Raw genomic sequence first — 18,220 nt, 5'->3', positions numbered from 1 at the left:
TATTAAATACTGTATCGCTCAAATGACCTGACTGGGTCCTTGTGGCCGACCCATTCCTCATTTTTACGCTTGCCTCCATGCGAATAGAGATGCCCTAGCATGCTGAAAGGCCTGCGCTAAGCTCCATTGTATCTGAGTTTAGGAAACTCACTTTAGAGGGTCAGTGGAAGGAGAGGTGTGAGCAAAGGTTAACCAAGCAGAGAATGAAGAACGTGCTGCTGGTGTTGAGGATTGTGCCCTGTTCAAACTGCAGGGTGCAGATGTTTAATGCATATTTTACTTTCACTATTTTACCTTATCTTTAAATACCTTTTACGTTGATATATAACTTCCAAGTCATAGATGGAATCTTTCCTGTTCTAAAAAAGATTGTAACTCTTTAGTCGCTGAGAGGTTGAGTTCTGGCCTGGTTGGCTTAGACTGACGCTCTAACAAAAAATATGTTGAACAAATCTTGATTGAATGAAAAAGGTCAACCTGTTTACATATGCAGAAAAGGTTGAGGATAATCGCAGCTATCAAAAAGACCCTCTTTTCCACACACCTCACGCAGGAGAACAGGTGATAATTTTGACTACGAGTGCCGCCCTATTTCATGACATTCAACTCAACCAACCCATTGCGACCACACAATAATAAATTATATTACAAACATGACCAACACCAAAATTCAAACCGTGCAAATTTTACATCAAAATACATCCCTTTTTGATTGAATCCATGGCTCGAACAATTATAAGAAAAGTAATTGTATACAATTACCATTTCCAGCTGTCCTTTCCATTTATAGCCAAGCAGCTACTCATTTAATGGATCGGTTTACATGTGTTTAAGTTTGTCTTAAAATAATACTCACATTGTCCTTTGTATAGTTTGAAGTTATTGGCTGTTGTAGTGGTTCCTCTTGTCTCCACTGGCTGTAAAATGCTCACATCACAATGCAATTTCTATGTAAGAGATGGAAGGACAACATCTGTGGTCTAGTTCAGCTGAAATTGATACAGTCTTCATCAGTCTGAGATGAATAACAAGGAGGGGGGGGAGGGATCTACTAAAATTGCATTGTTTTTGGCATTAAATTCCCACCAACTTTAAACCCCTCCCCCAACAAAACACAACAAAACAAGGAGAGTTTTGTACAAAAAACAGCTAAACTTCAGATGACCTTTTTGCCCAGAAAAGGTACTGTTGAGTCCCCCATCTCTTCCACTGTAGACGAGTAATAATTGAACTCTTCAGGGCCACTATAAAGAGGGGAAATTATTTCAGCAAGAAATATATTTGTCGACGTACGAGTAATATTTTTTGTTAAAAACTACTTGAAAAATTGGAACCCTTCTTTGGTTCTCTCTGTCATTACGCCAGGGGTACAAATAAATGACCAGACCTGCTTTATGGTGTCATTTGATTTATAGAATTGTTTTATAATATACCGGAGTCAATGTTAGTTTTTGCCAACTTTCTTGTGTGTCTTTGTTTAGTATCTTTCAAACTGTCTCTATACAACATGTATGCTATCTTTTCTTTCCAGCACTCACTCAACTAGAGGTCTAACTTATCATTCTGTCACTATAATGAACTATAAAGCTGCCAGAAACTCAAAAGACTGTACAAATAAAAATGACAGAGATGGCTATAAAAATTGGATTCAAATTCAAGGTTATAATAAAATATTGTTTCACTTTTTCTGAACACAAATACAGCAGATCATACGTAAGAAGCAAAACTAAATTACATGTAATATAGTTTTGTGAAAATATTGCAGTCTTTTTACATGCAAGTGAGTTTATGTATATTTGGGAAATGATGAAAACAAGGGATTGCACTCGAGGCATATTTCAAATAAAATAGAAAATAAACATAAATATACACATATCAACTGAAAATAACAAACATAAACAGTTAAAATATAAATATAACAGTGAAAGATATCTATCAATAAGGTAAAAGGTTTTTTAGCCAATAAATAAACCAGATTCTTAATGACTGTTACATTTTATTTTGCATGATGATATCTTAAAGGGACCTATCATGCAAAATGCACTTTTGTACGTCTTTTATACATGAATATGTGTCCCCGGTGTTCCAGGGAACTCACCAAGTGTCAGAAAACACAACCCTCTCTATTTTCCTCCATACCCAAATCTCTAAAAAAGGGGCTGCAACGGATCTGATAAAAACTGATCCAGATTTGAACACTGTCCTGACGTCAGGACAGTGGCGCTACGGCTATTGGGCCAACTCCACCAATCAGGAGGAGACAGCCACGGCCATTGCCGTTCGAAAGCACTGGAGCTGTAAACTAGCTGTAGTACATATGCCAGGCCTGTAGGTGGTGCTGTTCTCACAGAATCAGCCCTTGCAAAAACAGGGGTAAATTGAGCGAAATGAGGCATGGCTAAAATGCATGATCTGTTTGGTATTTTGAAAAAAAAAAAGTATAAATATGCCTTATATAGGTATGGTCCTACAATATATTATTATAATATAGCATGATAGCTCCACTTTAAAATATCCCTATTTTGTACCCAGTACCCTCAATTTTGAGTTGACTCTTATTTTCTTACTCACACTTACAGTATGCCCCTTCTTATCTCTTCTATAAAAGATGAGGCCCTTACTAGCCTTTTTATTGTAGAGGCTCATTGAAGTGCTAAGTTCATATTGTTAAGGTCACTCCGAGGTTCCAGCCATTGAATCAGCTCTGTTCTGTCAGTAACACAAAACAGACCCGGTCCCCTAATTGACACTACTGGGCTGTTACACTGCTGAGCCTACAAGGTCCTCAGAGCGTGATGATGATGAATATTCAACCGGAGTAGTGTCGGATCAGCAGTCCAGCTGGAAGTGTGTGTGTACAGTAGAGTGTGTGCGTGAGTGTGTGTGTGTGTGTGTAGGGTTGGTAGGCGTTCAGATTGCACACAGCTTCAAAGTGCAGTGACAGACAGAGGGATGATGGACAGAGTGCAGACACATATTTGTGTGGTCTGTTTGTGTGTGTGTGTGTGTTGCGTGAAGTGGAACGGGCAGCAGGGCCTCCGAGTGGCACGAGGCACGTGGCCAAGTGATTGAAGTGATAAAGGTAGAGGAGCAGAGGAGAGCCGCTGCTGAACGACCAGGCAGCAGACGTGATGGAGTGTGTTGGACTGGTTTGTTTCAGCTTTATACTCTCTGTGATACATCCTGCACCTTGATATGTTTGTTGTATATCCACTCTGTTGCATCACACACGTCCCATTATTGTAGGCCAAGATGATGGAAAGCTAAACTAACCATGACTTTCTTCTTCTTTATTGTCATTACACAGCTCAGCCATGGGAGGGCACACTCACACTTGTGATGTTCTGCATGTACTGCCACATTCCCTATGCTGGCTCTCAGCTCTCTCAAATGGTGGAGGGATACTTATACGAGGGTGAAAGGCAGAAGACAGTGAGCCTGGGGAGAGCTGGATCTACATTCAAACTCTGCAGTTTCAGCAGCAAAGGCGGCAGGTTTGACATAAATATGAAATTGCCCATGAATGTATTTTTAATCCAAGCGTTATGATGCTTCTCAGTCTGTGTGTTGCATGTGAAGGCAGAGCCCTGCACACACAAAATGAGTCCAGAATTAAACTGAGAAATATGATATTTCACAAGGGAAAGGTTAGCAGCTTGCAAGCCTCTTCGCTCACCAGACACAGTGCAGGATTAACACTATGGAGTGTATGTAAGTGTGTGTGAGAGAGAAAGTGGTAGAGAGGGAGGGAGAGAGAAGGAGGGTAACAGGTGTTGACCAGAGAGGGAGACCAGGCTGTAGACAAGAGGGTGTGGCTGTGCAGGAGAACCAGAGGAATAAGCAATTACATCACCTTTCCCTCAATAATGTGCCATGCTGTCAGTGCAGTCATTGTTTATATAAGTCTGTGTGTGTGTGTGTGTGTGTGTGTGTGTGTGTGTGTGTGTGTGTGTGTGAAATGCTTTTACAGGGCATGAGAGGAAAAGCAGTCAAAGGTGAGATTCGATAATGACGAAAAAAGCAGACATTCTGTGCAAAAAGAGCCGTCAGTCTATAACCTCGTATTAAATTAAGGTTCCCATTCACTTTGTGATCCATTAGTTGTTCCATTTTGTTCCATGGCAACCGTAATTGGCCCATGCGTTGCTATCTCTGCTGTTCTTTCCTTTCACATCTGATGGAATGAGAGCAACCCATTCCCATGCTGTATCCCTGTGTTGGCCCCAGCTCTCTTCCTGTCCCCTCAGTAAAGACTTCCCCCGGTGTTGCACCCTCCCTGCCTCTCCAACTTTTGCTGTCTCCTCACCCTCTCTACCTCCCCCCTCTGTTTCCCCCTCCCAACGACCTGCTGAACCAGCACACACCGGCCTGTCTGTCAAATCGACAGAACAGGTGCTCCAGCAACGACCTCACGTCCCCCACTTTTCCCCCTCTGCAGCCCTAAGGCTCATTCACACACACACACACACACACACACACACACACACACACACACACACACACACACACACACACACACACACACACACACACACACACACACACACACACACACACACACAGGCAAACACTCTCCTGCAAGTTGCTTTGAAGCTTGAGGTTAAACTCGAGTGATTTCGCTTGGCACCGGCGCGATACATACTGTAAAGTATATGCTGACGGACACTGACTTACTGACCTGTGACTCTCAGTCGTGTCATACACATTCACACACGCCACACACACACACACAAGTGTAGTTGCACGCAAACACTACTAAATCACTTAAAGAGGGTGACCCAAAGGTGTCTTGACAGGAGCATATGAGCCTGCAGTGCTGCTGCAGTACATGATTTGATGTGAGTCCAAAACACTCCCGGGCTTTTCTCGCTGACTTGTAATAAAGCGACTCTTTATTCTGCCTTCACTTTTCTATCCATCACATTATGTGGCAATTCAGCTCCTAACATTGCTGGACTATCTTCACCAGTGAGTCTACTTTTCTTTAAAGTCACGTACAAACAAACACAAACATGCTTATTGTCTTTGATTCTGCACCTGAATCAATCAGTCAGCATATGTCAGGGGGGAGTGAATTGCTGCTATACGAGAGGAGACGAGGCCATGGAGGGGGAGGGGGAAAGTTTGACAGTCACTCACAGTTGGCACCAAGGATCCAGGATGCATTGGGGCGGATGGTGAGAGGGGGCAGAGAGAGCGAGGCAGAGGTAGAGAGGGTGAGTTTGTATTGCAGTAGGGAAGAGGGAACCACTGATCCTTTTTCTCTTTGCACTTCACCTTTAGGGGGAGAAAAGAAGTGTGAAAGGGGGCAAAAAGAAAAAAAAGGATATGAAAAGAACATGAAAGAAAGGAATCGTCATTAAACGCACTACGAAGTTCTCTCTTTCCCTCTCTTCCTCCATCTCGCACCTCTCTCAATTTAATCTTAAATCCACTCTCAATTTCCCCTGAGGGACTCAATTCTCTCTTTTCCTGTAAGTATTCTCTTTCATTCTCTTGCTTTTATTCTCTCTGTGTTTTCAGTGCCTGCTTGTGCCTCCGTGCCCTACTATAAAACATGTCTGTGGCAAACAACAAATCTAAATCAATTGCTTGTTAGTAAATTGCATTTATGCGTGTGTGGCCTTCTTTTTGGACTTTTGTAAATAAATGCGATATGTGTGTGTGTGTGTTTATGGTATTGGGAATAGGAAGAGCACTGTGGTGATTTAGTATGCATAACCTCGGCTACTTCACAACATGTGTGTTTGTGTGTGTGTGTTTGTCCATTCCCTTCTAACAGGCTTCCTCTGGGTGTTCTGTGGCCGGCCAGCTCAAATCAATATTGTTAATAGGTTGTGTGTGTGTGCACTAATACAGCTTATGTAGATTCCCAGCTCTCTTTATTTCAGCGAGGCAGTCCCACTTCTTTTAGTGCATGACACATTCGCGGTCCTGCTGTCACAGTGTGAGTGTGTTGTGCGATGCTGTAGGTGTTGCCACTTCATGTTTGTCCGTCACAATCGGCCCTGACGTCTGAGTATCTGCTGGGGCTTCTGTCTCTGTCACCCCCCTCTCTGTAGAAGCCATCTTGTCAGTTTAATTCTCTGTATCGTTAGTTTGTCTCTGTGGGTGGGCCTGTGTGACTCTCTGTGTGATTATGACAGGCTGTCTATAGGGAGGCCTGCTGTTGCCAGAGCAGCTCGCCGCAGTGTTCAGTCTGCCTGTAGGTCTGGAGACTTTGGGTCTTTATTTCCCCCTCCATCTATCTCCGCTGTGCTTTGTGTGCCTCTATCAATATCGGTTTGTGTCTATCAGTGGATTAACAAGCATCTGTCTCTCTCACTACCCTGCTTCCTCTGCTTCTCTGCACCAGTGAGAGGCATAAGGAGAGGGGTCCATTCCTCCTGGTAGAGCGACACCAGGAACTTCCTCTCTCTCCCCCCCACCCTCTCTCTCCCCCTCCACCATGACACTACTGGCCTCCGAGAGGTCGCTTCTCATCAGGAACAAGTTCCGCTCAGGTGAGGATCCTGAAGTCTCAACTCACGCCAATTATAACAGAGAAAGGTTTATTATCCCCACAGAACAATGGCTTTATATCTGGGGCATAATTGGCAGCGTTGACATCGATATGTAGAGGTGAAGTGTTGGAGAGGGTTATTGGCTGGTGTGTCACATTGTCTATGATGTGATCAATAGAGTGATGGTATTGATCAGGGTGAATGTATTAAGGGATTGATACACACTGACACACATGTCTTGAATAGATGTGTAAACAGCTGAGATTGAGACCAACGGATGTGCTCATGACACTGTGTGACACTTTAACCATTGTTGATAGGCATGGCAAAACAAACAGTTGGCCTTTATCAGGAAACTTTCTTATTTAAATAAACTTTTAATTCCATAACATAGTGAATGCATGTCTTAATAAGCTACAATCAAACGTAAAAAATGATTATTTATGATTGTATTACTTTCACAGATTCTTTATATCTTGAGGCCAAAATCTTTACAGAATATCTGAATGATTTCCAAATGATATTACCGAGTTTAACTAATCCAATGTATTACTTTACTGATTACAACTTTCAGGAGACAACTGGCATTCTGTGACAAACAGCATTCAATAAGTGCATCATTTAAGTTTCCCTACAAGTTGTCGCGGCTGCTGTTTTGTTCCCAGGCAGCTGTCGTTAACGGCTGGTAAAATAGGAAGGCAGGGAAATGACACAGACGCAGTCCCCTAGGTGAACAAACACCTGCTGGAAAACGTGATTCCTCAGGGCAGCTGCTCTGTTTGACATCATGTATGTACATAGCAGAGTCTCTGCTACACCATAGAGTCTGCTGCGACACCAAACTCCTGTTGGGTCTTTGTGGGAAAAACATTGGCTTCTGTCAGCCATTAATATATATGATGTAGATTGTTTGAGTTCTTCTTTATTCTGTTTTGGATTATCATTGGTGTTGACAATAAAACTGTTCATGTCACAGAAGTAGGCATATGCTAGATGCTAAGGGTCAATATTGCACTCGTAATGTTAAAATACTGGCTCCTAACCTTTAAACAAAATCAACACGCAACCCTTCCTCACATCTAGGAGTTCTGAGAAGAGTGTTTCATTGGGATGATTTTAAGAAGAGTATTTACAAGACATTTGCAAAAAACTGAATCCTAGTTAGAAAGCTATTAACATAATTCAGAGTAAAATATTTATTTTGTCTTATGTTGTTGATCATCTAATGAGGACCGACCCACATGCTGGGAACCATTATGTACAGTAATGCTTCTTAAGTAATGCTATTTAAAAGTCTATGGCTTATATTGGGACCTCCAGTTTACTATGTATGCCTTTCTGTACTACTCAACGAAGGCGAAACAAGCTAAAAAACATTGTAGATACTCACTCATACGCACACTGGAATCAACCAGAAACGTCAGTGTGATAAACCCTGCTGGCCTGACTTGTTAAGACAGCAGAGCACAGTGTGTTAATCACCTTTGAATCCAGATTTTTACAACGTTAAACTTTTGTTTTGAGTTGTCAGAGAGGCAGGAAGACACAAATGAGGATGACGTGAGGAGGGGATGCATGAGAGGCTTGTGGAGAGAGCGGGACAGCTGAAGGGGGGATGGGACCAACAGAAATAGACATACTGAGAGATAAATAGTCACTGCCCTCAGCCCCCCCTGCACAGCCCCCCCCCCCTTCCCCTCGTCATATCTCTCAGGTCTCAAAACTCACCGACATGTATCATGCCCAGTTTGTATGTACTGAATGCTAATGTGCATTCGGTGGTGTGTAGATCTGTGCAGGCATGCAAGGAGATACATAATCTATAAGCATTGCAAAGCTTGAGGTGAAGTCATTTACAAGGACGTATCATTTAACGATGATCCTGCTGTTTCCATTGTTAAACTTTTACCTTTATACGTCAGAGTCATTTCTTTTTGCCAGATCATTTTCCTTCAAATCAAACCAACTTACTGTATCTGAGTAACTTGCGATATTTAATCTTTATTTTTGTTTGTTTTTAGCACAGCAGCTTAATCTCTGTTCTTGTCTTTCAGTCCTGCAGTTGAGGATTCAGAACCGAAGGCAAAGTGAAATCAATGCAGACTTAGGTTAGTATATGTGTGTCATTTACATCGTGATTGATTGGTCACCTCTTTTCACTGAGACATGAGTACCTATTGATTAGTAAACATCTTTGTAGGTTTTATTGTATTGACCTGTATTACTCTTATTTGATTTTCTTTTGGAGTCTAAAACATTTTTGGTGAATTATTACATTACTTAAAACCTCTTGTTGTGCCAAAGCATAGAGGTTGATGTCAATGTAACCATACAATGTTAATAACAGGAATACAATCTGAATAACATTTCATTCAGGATGATGAAATATGTGTTTTAGGAATCAGGGGGTTAGGGTATGCTATGGTAAACAGAAATACACATGATATGCAAGATGTACATGATGTTTACATTAATAATAATACAACATGTACGAATTTGTTAAAAATATGTAAGTTAAAAGAATATATGTGGAAAGATAAGTATCATGCATTAATGGAAGATCAGATATGAGCATAAATCCAACATAATTTCAGCCAGATCTCTGCACTCAATGCAATAAACAGTCATACAAAAACAATCTCCAGGACTGTGTAGATATGCTGCTCTCCTGCTTTAGCTCTGGTTCACCTCATATGCTCCTCTACTACACAAGAATCTTCTAAAAATAACAAAAACAACAACTACTGCCTTTCATCATATAACCCCATCTTCTCTGTTTCTATAGGGTTAAAATCTGCCTGCCAACCTAAAAAAGCAGAGAAAGACCAGAGTGAAGCTCTGGTGAGTAGAGTCCAGTTTCTCAGCATTACTTTTTCACAGTATCGATCAAATAATCATGTCGATGCAGTAAGAGTAATCCATGAAATATAGTTTTCCCCCAACACGTGTTTTTTCCATCCCTGTTCATTTGTATGGTTGACTATAGTAGGTACTTCATGCTACAGACATTTTTAGTAACCTGTCTTATTTACACTCGTGAGACAATCATTAACATGACGTTTATCAGTCAGTTTTACCTCTTGAAATAAATAATTTGACCTGTTACAGCGGTGCGTCTTGTTTTTGCACAGGATCCATTCCTTTATAGACTTTGCAAATGTTCTTAGAGAAACTCTGGTGTGAATGTCATTAGGCTACATTGGCAGTGAAGTTCAGTGTTATTTAGATTTATCCTGAATAAAATGCAATGTTGGCCCTGGCTGTTGGTTGACCTGCTGTTTCCTGATGCAGCGTCTTACTGAAGATGGTGCTGCACAGAAGTTGCCCCCTGGTGGTCTCAATGCTGAAACTGCACAAGGTGATGCCCTGCATACAATAATGTAGCTATCTCCTTCCTGCTCTACCCTGTGTCCTCCCAACAAATTGCATAGTGGCATATTTCCCTCTCTCTCACACATTTTATGCTCTACGTTTCCTGTTGTACAGTGTGAGGAAATGAGGCGTGTAAATCTGGCGATAGGCTTGGTGTTTCATCAGCTGTCAGTTTAATAGATATGTGACCTTGTTGTACACTGTAACTCTGCATTTTAAGCAGCCTGCAAACATATCAGTGATTGACAGCGTATGATAAACTCACCACCCATCCAGGGATCAGAGCCGTTGTTTACTGGCATCTCTCTCTGTTCTCCACACCTTTAACCTCCCTTTCAATTTGAAAAGACTATTATTATAACATCAGGCCTTTCAAACTCCCTCATTTCCTTTTCTGCCCTTTTTTAAATGTTGGGTGAGTGTGTGTGTTCACTTCCAAGGGAGAACATCTCCCTGTGGACAGGAGTGTTTACTATTTTCAGATGCTCTGCTGGTTTGAATGTGGATTGACTGCCTGTGGCAACACTGTTGTGCCACACTCACATCACATATGTTCTGAAATCCTGTTGCTTCTCTCTCTCCAAATCCCCTCTTCTCTCTGCCGGTCTCCCATCTGTCCCCCCCATCTCTCCACTTATATGCACCATTTCTCCATGCCCCCGCAGAGAGGACTGTGTGTGGGGCCCAGAGGCAGAAGAAGGCTCGGCATACGCAGGACCTTACTGATAGGATCCGGCGTCCGCCAGGGCCTGTGGATCAACAGCACGAACACACACTGCCCCTGGAGAACCGTGAGTCAACACACATCCTCATGCACAGGCACACACGGACAGTCACACACATTTATTTTTCTCCTCACCCAATCTCCTCTCCTCCTCCTTTGACCTTACCTCCTTTCACTTTTCATTTCCTCAGGCCCTGCCTCTTTCCCTCTGTCCGCTGATGTCTTCGAAGATGACATTTCCTCCTGCCCCTCCTCCTCGCCTACTGAGCATCATGGCGTTCATCAATCAACAGCCTTTTCTTCATTGCCAGGGCTCTCAGGTGACCAATTACTGAGTGACTTCTCAGCTGTGGGCCCACCCCTGATCCACAGCCCTGGACATGCACAGGTGAGGAAACAGCACTGATATTAGGACTCACCAAGGAAGTCTGATACATTAATTCCTACCAATAAACTCTGATCAACACATCACAGTGAATTTCAATCATCTCATATGTCAACTCTGATAATCTGTTATTCTGCCTTCAGTCTGGTTTGTCGTTGCTCCCGGCAACCGAGGGCATTCGACAACCCATGAGTGTAACACTTTGTGAATCAAACGGCATGGCAACACCTGGGAGACCGAATGGGATGTATCTGACCTCTCAGACCACACCCCTGCTGCCAAAGGTAATGTTGGGTTAGTGCATGCTAATGCGCCCAATACAAACCCAGTGCTTTGACTTTCATTTTGTGACTCATTTAAATTTCACAAGGGCCATGTTTGTATGGAATAATTTCATGACTCTTTGAATATCATTATATTGTCAAGAATGCAGTCAAATCAATGTGGTTTCATCACATTTCCATCCAGAAAAAAAACAACATTTATATTTAGTATGTGTTTGTAGGTGCTCGTTATCGTGACATGTAGTCACAGCAGGTATCCAGCACAAACAATAAAAGAGCATTGTGGATGTCTTCATCCTAACAGCATGGTCACTCATCTGTTTTGTCAAACACAATGCTCTGCTGTATGCTGCTCTGCATTCATTACTGTCAATTTTCACTTCTGGGGGAGCTCAGTATTTGCCCTGTAGGTTAACACATTCACACACAAGCAGCATGGCTGCATGTCAGAAACACATATGCTGTCATCTGGAGATTTGCGAGGCATTTGTAAATTTAATGTAAGAGTTTAACCTTGACATGGGGCAAATGCCGTCTGACAACGTGAAAGGACTTGACATTTTCTCTGAGATATTATACATACTGCTCTTGAAATTAGAGATCACAGTAAAGCTGAATTGTGGGCAATGTGTCTCTTTACAGACAGCTCAGCCTCTAAGCCCCACCTGCGCCTCCTCACTGCCCACCTCCCTCAACTTCAACCATCTTCCCCGCCCACGGAAACCGCGGGACACCAAACCCAAAATGAGGAAACTCAAATATCACCAGTACATTCCTCCAGACCAGAGAGGAGGGTCTGGGACTGGAGGTATGGATACAATGCTTTACTACATTTAGTCACACATTCTATCAATTTGTCGAATCACAGCTTGGATCGTGGCACGCTGTTTACATTTTTCCTTTATTTCTAGGAGGAGCCAAACAGAAGAGCCCGGCTCCTAGCCAGTCCTTAGACCCAGCCTACTCCCATCTACTGAAACAGCAGCAGGTCTTCCTCCAGCTGCAAATCCTCCAGAACCAGCAACAACAACAACAACAGCAACACCAACAGCAGCAGCAGCATCAGCAGCAACAGCAGCTCACTGTTGTGCCCAGGTATGCAAACAGACTGCTTTTGATGCAGTGTTAGGAAATCCAGATTGTTAAACCACACAGTTATCCGCTTTGTTAATGAGTTATTAGTCCTCAGACACTTTTGGTGAGTAAATGCTTCTATAAATCCTCCAGTGATCACAATGATCTTGTGAAGTCTTCTGGAGCCATGCCACTGAATCCCCAACCTGTTCCCGCCACAACAAACCACACCCCTACAGACACAAACCCTGCTTCCAAGCCTGAGCTTCTCCCTGCAAATCTCGTTGATCTAACAGTAAGAAAAGCATGAAAGCACTGAACCTTTTATTTTTACAATGTATTACGAAGACATCTCTTAAGTGTCCTTTGCTCCTCCACTTTCTGCTCTTCCCTCTCCTCAGGTGTCAGAGTTACGGCAGCAGCTGCGAAAGCGTGGCCTCCCCGTCTCCGGCACAAAGCCCACTCTGTTGCAGCGTCTCCGCCCGTTCCAGATTCCTCACTCCTGCCTCACCCCTGCTCCCCTCTGCCAGCTGGGTACCAGCCTGGATCCTCTCACCCCTACTGCCCTGCTGCCATCCAGCCAGAGCCCCGGCTCCAGCTCCAGCTCGGGACTAGACTCCCCCAGCAGCAGCCCGAACCAACAGATGTACATCCCGGACAGAGGAGTCCCTAATGGGATTCTCAGTGACGCTCAAAATGGAATTCTGAACAATATGCCGAATGGTTTCTCGAATGCTTCAGTCAGTTTGGCGGGTGAACAATGTCTTTCCAACGCTGTCTTCATGGCTCCTGCCAGCACCGCCTCAGGAACTCCAAGTCCCAGTCTCCCCATGTCGTCGTCCTCGCCCCTGCAGTGTGGGACCCCCTGGAGAAATGAGAACGATCAGCAGCAGCAGCAGCAGCAGGAGCTGAGCGTGGAGCTGGAGATGAGGGAGAGGTTACGGAGCAGGCCTAGGGACCGCACCACCAGCTCTGGCAATGAGGTGTGCAGAGACAGGCTTGGATCATTGCTCTATGATGAGATGCAGAATGACAGCAAGACTGCTTTCCCAGAATCATTCATGTTTTTTATGTATCATCTCTTACAGTCTTGTGGGGGATCCCTTCATCCGTTCCTGCAACAGGATCCTGGATGCTCCAGAGGGAAGCCAGAAACAGACGCACAGACGGAGGTGTTGTTTACACAGGTAAACATGCAAATCAATACACACACATCTTGGATAATCACTTTTCAAGGGCACACTACACAACCTTCAATCTGTAAAACTGGTCAAACATGTGAGCAAATTCCCATCACCCAGCTGTCAACTAATTTACCCCTGCTTTCTAATCAGGTGTTTTGCTGCCAACCGTGTGATGTGATTGGCCAGGATTTTGAGCTGCCAGTGCAGATTACAGCGAGTCCAGTTCAGACCTTGCCCAGTGTTCGCAGCTTGGAGGAAGAACTACAGGAGGCGATCCAGAAAGCACAGGTTAGATTCTGTGGCTGAGCAGGAAGACATCATCAAAAGCTACTTTTACACAGTTTGGAATTAAGTGTTTCTTTTGGCCACAGATGGACCCTCGGCAGTCCATAGATGACATTCTGGATGAGCCCATAGCTTGTGTTGGTAAGTATCCAATATTTAAAAAAGAATACAACTTAAACTCATATTTCTTTTAGTGTCTCATCCTTTTTACTACGTCTGTTACAGGCTCTGTTAATGTCTGTGATCATAAATCCCCCGCTCACTCAGTCCCGGGCCCTTCGCCGCCGCCTCCTCAGACGGATCAGTGCCAGGCCTCCCAGCAGCACAGGGATGACAGCTTCCTGCCCTCACCTCTTTGCTCTTCTCTCTTACTGGAACTCCCTCCATCTCCAGCTGTAATAAATCCCAGCCAGGTGAACCCAGCTCCTCGCCCGCCTCCCATTTGTACTTCCCCTCTGCCGTCCACTGGGAAGTCACGGAAACGACGGGCTCCGACATCATTTGACGCTGCTGACTGGCTTGAAACACTGACGTCTGGCCTCCGCCCTCTTACTCCCCCGACAGCTCCTTTTGTTGAGTCAGACTTCAGTCTAGATTCAGATCTGAATGTCAGTCGAGTGTTGGATCTAATGATAGAGCAGTGGTGAGGAATTCTGTGTGCATAACTGTTTGTATCTACTGTATGTGAGCGATGGTTGTGAATGGGGCAGCATGCATCCCACAGAGGGCACAAGGTTGTGAATAGCCTCCATCATTGAAAGGCTGTCAGAGTCACTGGCTCCACGCAATGTCGAGAGCTGGATTCATTGCAGCGAAGAGATTAAACATGGCTTTGATGGGGCAAAGAGAGCACAAGCACACACATAGACACTGCAGAGTGCTGTTTAAAAACACTTGGGCTCAGCCAGAAATGGCAAACAAGCAACACATCTGTGGACTGACACACTCCACAGCACAATGTTTGCAGTGCTAAACAAAAGAAAACCTGGTGGCATATTCATTTAAACATGCTTCCTGGATGCGCTGGGAGAATGTTGTTTCTGACTTATCTCCAAAACCTGTTGTCGGATTGGGTCGAGTGTGGCCCCTGGTGTTGACTCAGTCATTGAGTCCTAGCCATTCATAAAGCCCATTTAGAGTGTGTAAAAGCCAGACAGAGCACACAGCTTGTGTGTGGCTCCAGACCTTAACCCCGGTGCCAGACACACAGTCGGCATGCAGAGGGAGCAAGCTGGCACAAGCTGCAAACAAGCAGTGTGTGTGTGGTGCTCATGCGTACGTGCAAGTGTGTGTGAAAGCTTATGTGTTGAGTATGTGTGTGTTCAATATGTCTGACTGTGTGTGACTGAGCACACAAGGCTGCTTCTGTTTTGTACGTGTCAACACCCAACTGCTTCCATGTACATTTCAACGCCAAATGCACTTGTAGTTATTTGTTTGCTTATAATTAAGTGTGCCTGTCTGTGTGTGTATTGATTGAACGGTGAGAGGATACATGTGGAAGACAGAGAAAAAAAAAAGCTATGGCTTTCTATGTCCATATTTCAGACCAGACATTTCATTGTAGGCTCATTGCCAGCGGGCAGCAACTCCAGTGTAGTTATCCAGTGTAATCATCAGAACAGCCACATTACCTTGTTCAAGTCACTGTTCTCAAGGAGAGCAATCAGGCAACCACCCCAAAAATAGTGCCCATACAAATGCTCCAATCAGAGGGACCTTTCCTCATCGCTTTGCAAAAACAGGTGGTCATTTTGTTCCCTGATTAACCCCCAACCGTGTCTGGCCCGCTGCACAGTGCTTACCCGGCGACTAGAAAAGCACAATTTAGCACAATTTATAACCCAACCCCAAGGCCACACCTGTTCACTTAGTTTTATTTATTTATTATTAATTCCACACGTATTATTTGACATTGTTAAATCTTTGCTGTATATTTCAATATACAAAAACGACCATTTATATTTAATGAAAATGCACTATAGAATTAGCACAAAATAATATATTTGGAGAAGCTTCTTAATGATGACAGAAATCTTGCTTTTTATCCTGCATGATTTACTGGTCGTGCAGAAACGGGCACATTATTTGTTTGCATAATACACTTTCAGTGAGTTATGATTCCATTCTCAACCCCGCTTAACATCATGAAGAATAAAGTCTGATGGGGGTAAACTGCCATTAACCTCTGCCATACAAGATAAATGTAATTTAGATACAAGATCTCCTCTCCATGAACTTATATTCTGCCCTTAATTGGCTGAATGTTGCATCATTCATTTTGGAGAGCTCTGATTGGCTCAACCACATCTCAAACATTTGTATTGTTTCTTAACTAACTGGACGTCTTTCTGAAAGACCACTTTTTTTTTAAATCCCTAAGCCTGGTCCCCTTCTCAGTCTCCAAAGTATTGTGTTAAAATAAAGGTTAAGTGCTGAGTGCAATATGATTTGTGTAAAGGGCACATAAACTGGCAGATATGAAGTCATCATGTCATGTTTTTTGTATGCAAATGTTTCAGTGTTGTTGCCGGTCTGTTCCTTGTTCTGATGATGAACCGGTGTCTTACTAAGCAAGACAGCCATCGTAAATGATTGGAACAAGATGTCTGTGCATTGGCAAACTTTCAACACACAGCTCTATGTTGAAGGAATTCTTGTACAGCTTTAACTACAGCGACTATGAAAAATGCAGTAGAATGTGGATCGATTGCTATGATAATCATAGCGATCAATAGACATTGCCTGCTGCATGAATAAAAAAAGGAAAGAAAAATGATTGGCAGGAGAGTAAGATGCTACCTCCTGTGACTTCCACTGCTTTACGGCCGACACCAGTGTTTACCTTGTTGCTTATTTAATTTCCAAACACTGGTGCAGAGTTTCCTGGAACACCCCTGAGATAGTTTCACTTGACTTAAACGCAGGTCAAATTCTTCTGTTTCGATCTGTCCTGTTTGAAGCTGGTTAGGACAGATGTCAACTGGAAACACTATTTCAGGTTAAAGAAACTCTGTTGGCAATGTCTGCTGCTATAAATGTGAAAATGTGAAAGAAAGTAAAATGTGTTTGCTTTATTTATTATGTAACTTATTCATGTAAAAGATATCAACCACTGTCCAAAATTGTATTTAAAAGCAATAAGAAAATTAAAGTCTTAATAGATTTTCTATTTTGTTCTTTTCATTTGTTTTCATTGCTGTAACATGAAACAATTAAAGGATAAACACGTGTTTGTTTCATGAAGAAAGAATGACTGATATATTTTCCAGGAAACGTTGCCAAATGATGTCTGATCAAATATTGACATGAAAAAGTAACATTAAATATTAAAGTGCACCACTAGGACTCTTACAAATCCATGAAGCAGTCCCAACATCTACATAGCTTGATGGTTAATCTTCACAATGACACAGGTTTGTAATGTAGATAGAACAATTATGTAGCTATACATACAAATCTGGATTATCTATGAACTCATAGATAATAATGTATCATAAAGAGATCTACTATAAAGGTTGCCCAAGACAGTAAAGGCTATAGATTACATTTCTGAAAGGAAAAGGTGGTTAAACTAAATGTACGTGTGTTGATCATCCACTTGATTCAAGTTAGGATCAAAAAGTCAGATTAGACTAACATGTAAACGAGCCCCTGCCCCTGCACTCCCCAGATATAAAGGATGTAAAGGGGGAAACACAGTTACATTTTTCTAAGAATGTTGTAATCATTCCCATATAACCTGAGGCCAAATGTGAGGCCTTTACTTGTGGCTTGGAGCGGGAGTTCCAATTTAAAAAGCAAATACAAATAAACTATTTTAAAATAAATTATATATATGTTATTCTCAGTCAGACGTTTTTTGACTGTTATCCAACTATAATAATTACAACTATAGTAATTTCGTTTTTTAAATCCGACCTCAGTTGACCCCGTCTTTTGATTGGTTGCTGAAAGGTCATGCTAGCTAAACTTAGCGGCTGTGTCACGTCGAACAGCGATTTGTTTCGTAAAAAATGCGAGGTTGGAAGATAACCGAAGCAGAAATGGATTAAGGGACGATGAACTGTCTGCTGAACTTTACCTGGCGAGGCAACAACCTGCGTGGGCCGTGGAGCACCTGTGTTTCTACGGCCACACCACCATGCGTTGCTGGACTTATCCAAGATGTTGTGTACCTTTTCGACATTGCATGTTTCTTCAGCTGGACACAAACCTTAGTTATTCGTGCCTACATCGGCTAAAGATACCTTCAGATCAGCAGCCTGGCTCTGCTGGCCATCAGCTCCATGAATCTCAAGAAGTGGACAGCTGTGTCAGTCTTCATCTGTAACAGGTGAGTAGCTATTTATTTGAATTGACTATTAAGATGTAAAATAATGTACTTTATGTTATATTTGACCATTGGT

The 18,220-nt window shown here is 42.9% G+C and overlaps 1 protein-coding gene across 1 annotated transcript; it reads left to right on the top strand.

Moving 5' to 3' along the window:
* Positions 1 to 3,447: 3,447 nt before the first annotated feature.
* si:dkeyp-69b9.3 (myocardin) lies at positions 3,448 to 17,043 on the top strand. Its single transcript, XM_034127308.1, has 18 exons — positions 3,448 to 3,494; positions 3,971 to 3,995; positions 5,284 to 5,474; positions 6,356 to 6,503; positions 8,558 to 8,611; positions 9,289 to 9,344; positions 9,795 to 9,861; positions 10,541 to 10,666; positions 10,791 to 10,987; positions 11,128 to 11,268; positions 11,911 to 12,076; positions 12,180 to 12,363; positions 12,496 to 12,637; positions 12,744 to 13,325; positions 13,431 to 13,529; positions 13,677 to 13,814; positions 13,898 to 13,952; positions 14,037 to 17,043. The coding sequence occupies exons 4-18, from the start codon at positions 6,449 to 6,451 to the stop codon at positions 14,456 to 14,458; spliced, it is 2,484 nt and encodes an 827-aa protein (XP_033983199.1). The 5' UTR covers positions 3,448 to 3,494; positions 3,971 to 3,995; positions 5,284 to 5,474; positions 6,356 to 6,448; the 3' UTR covers positions 14,459 to 17,043.
* Positions 17,044 to 18,220: the final 1,177 nt, after the last annotated feature.

This window comes from Trematomus bernacchii, unplaced genomic scaffold (assembly GCF_902827165.1).
Source record: "Trematomus bernacchii unplaced genomic scaffold, fTreBer1.1, whole genome shotgun sequence".
NCBI classification, from domain to species: Eukaryota; Metazoa; Chordata; class Actinopteri; order Perciformes; family Nototheniidae; genus Trematomus; species Trematomus bernacchii.
Note: the sequence above shows the minus strand (reverse complement) of the source record. Positions and strands in the feature narration are given on the sequence as shown.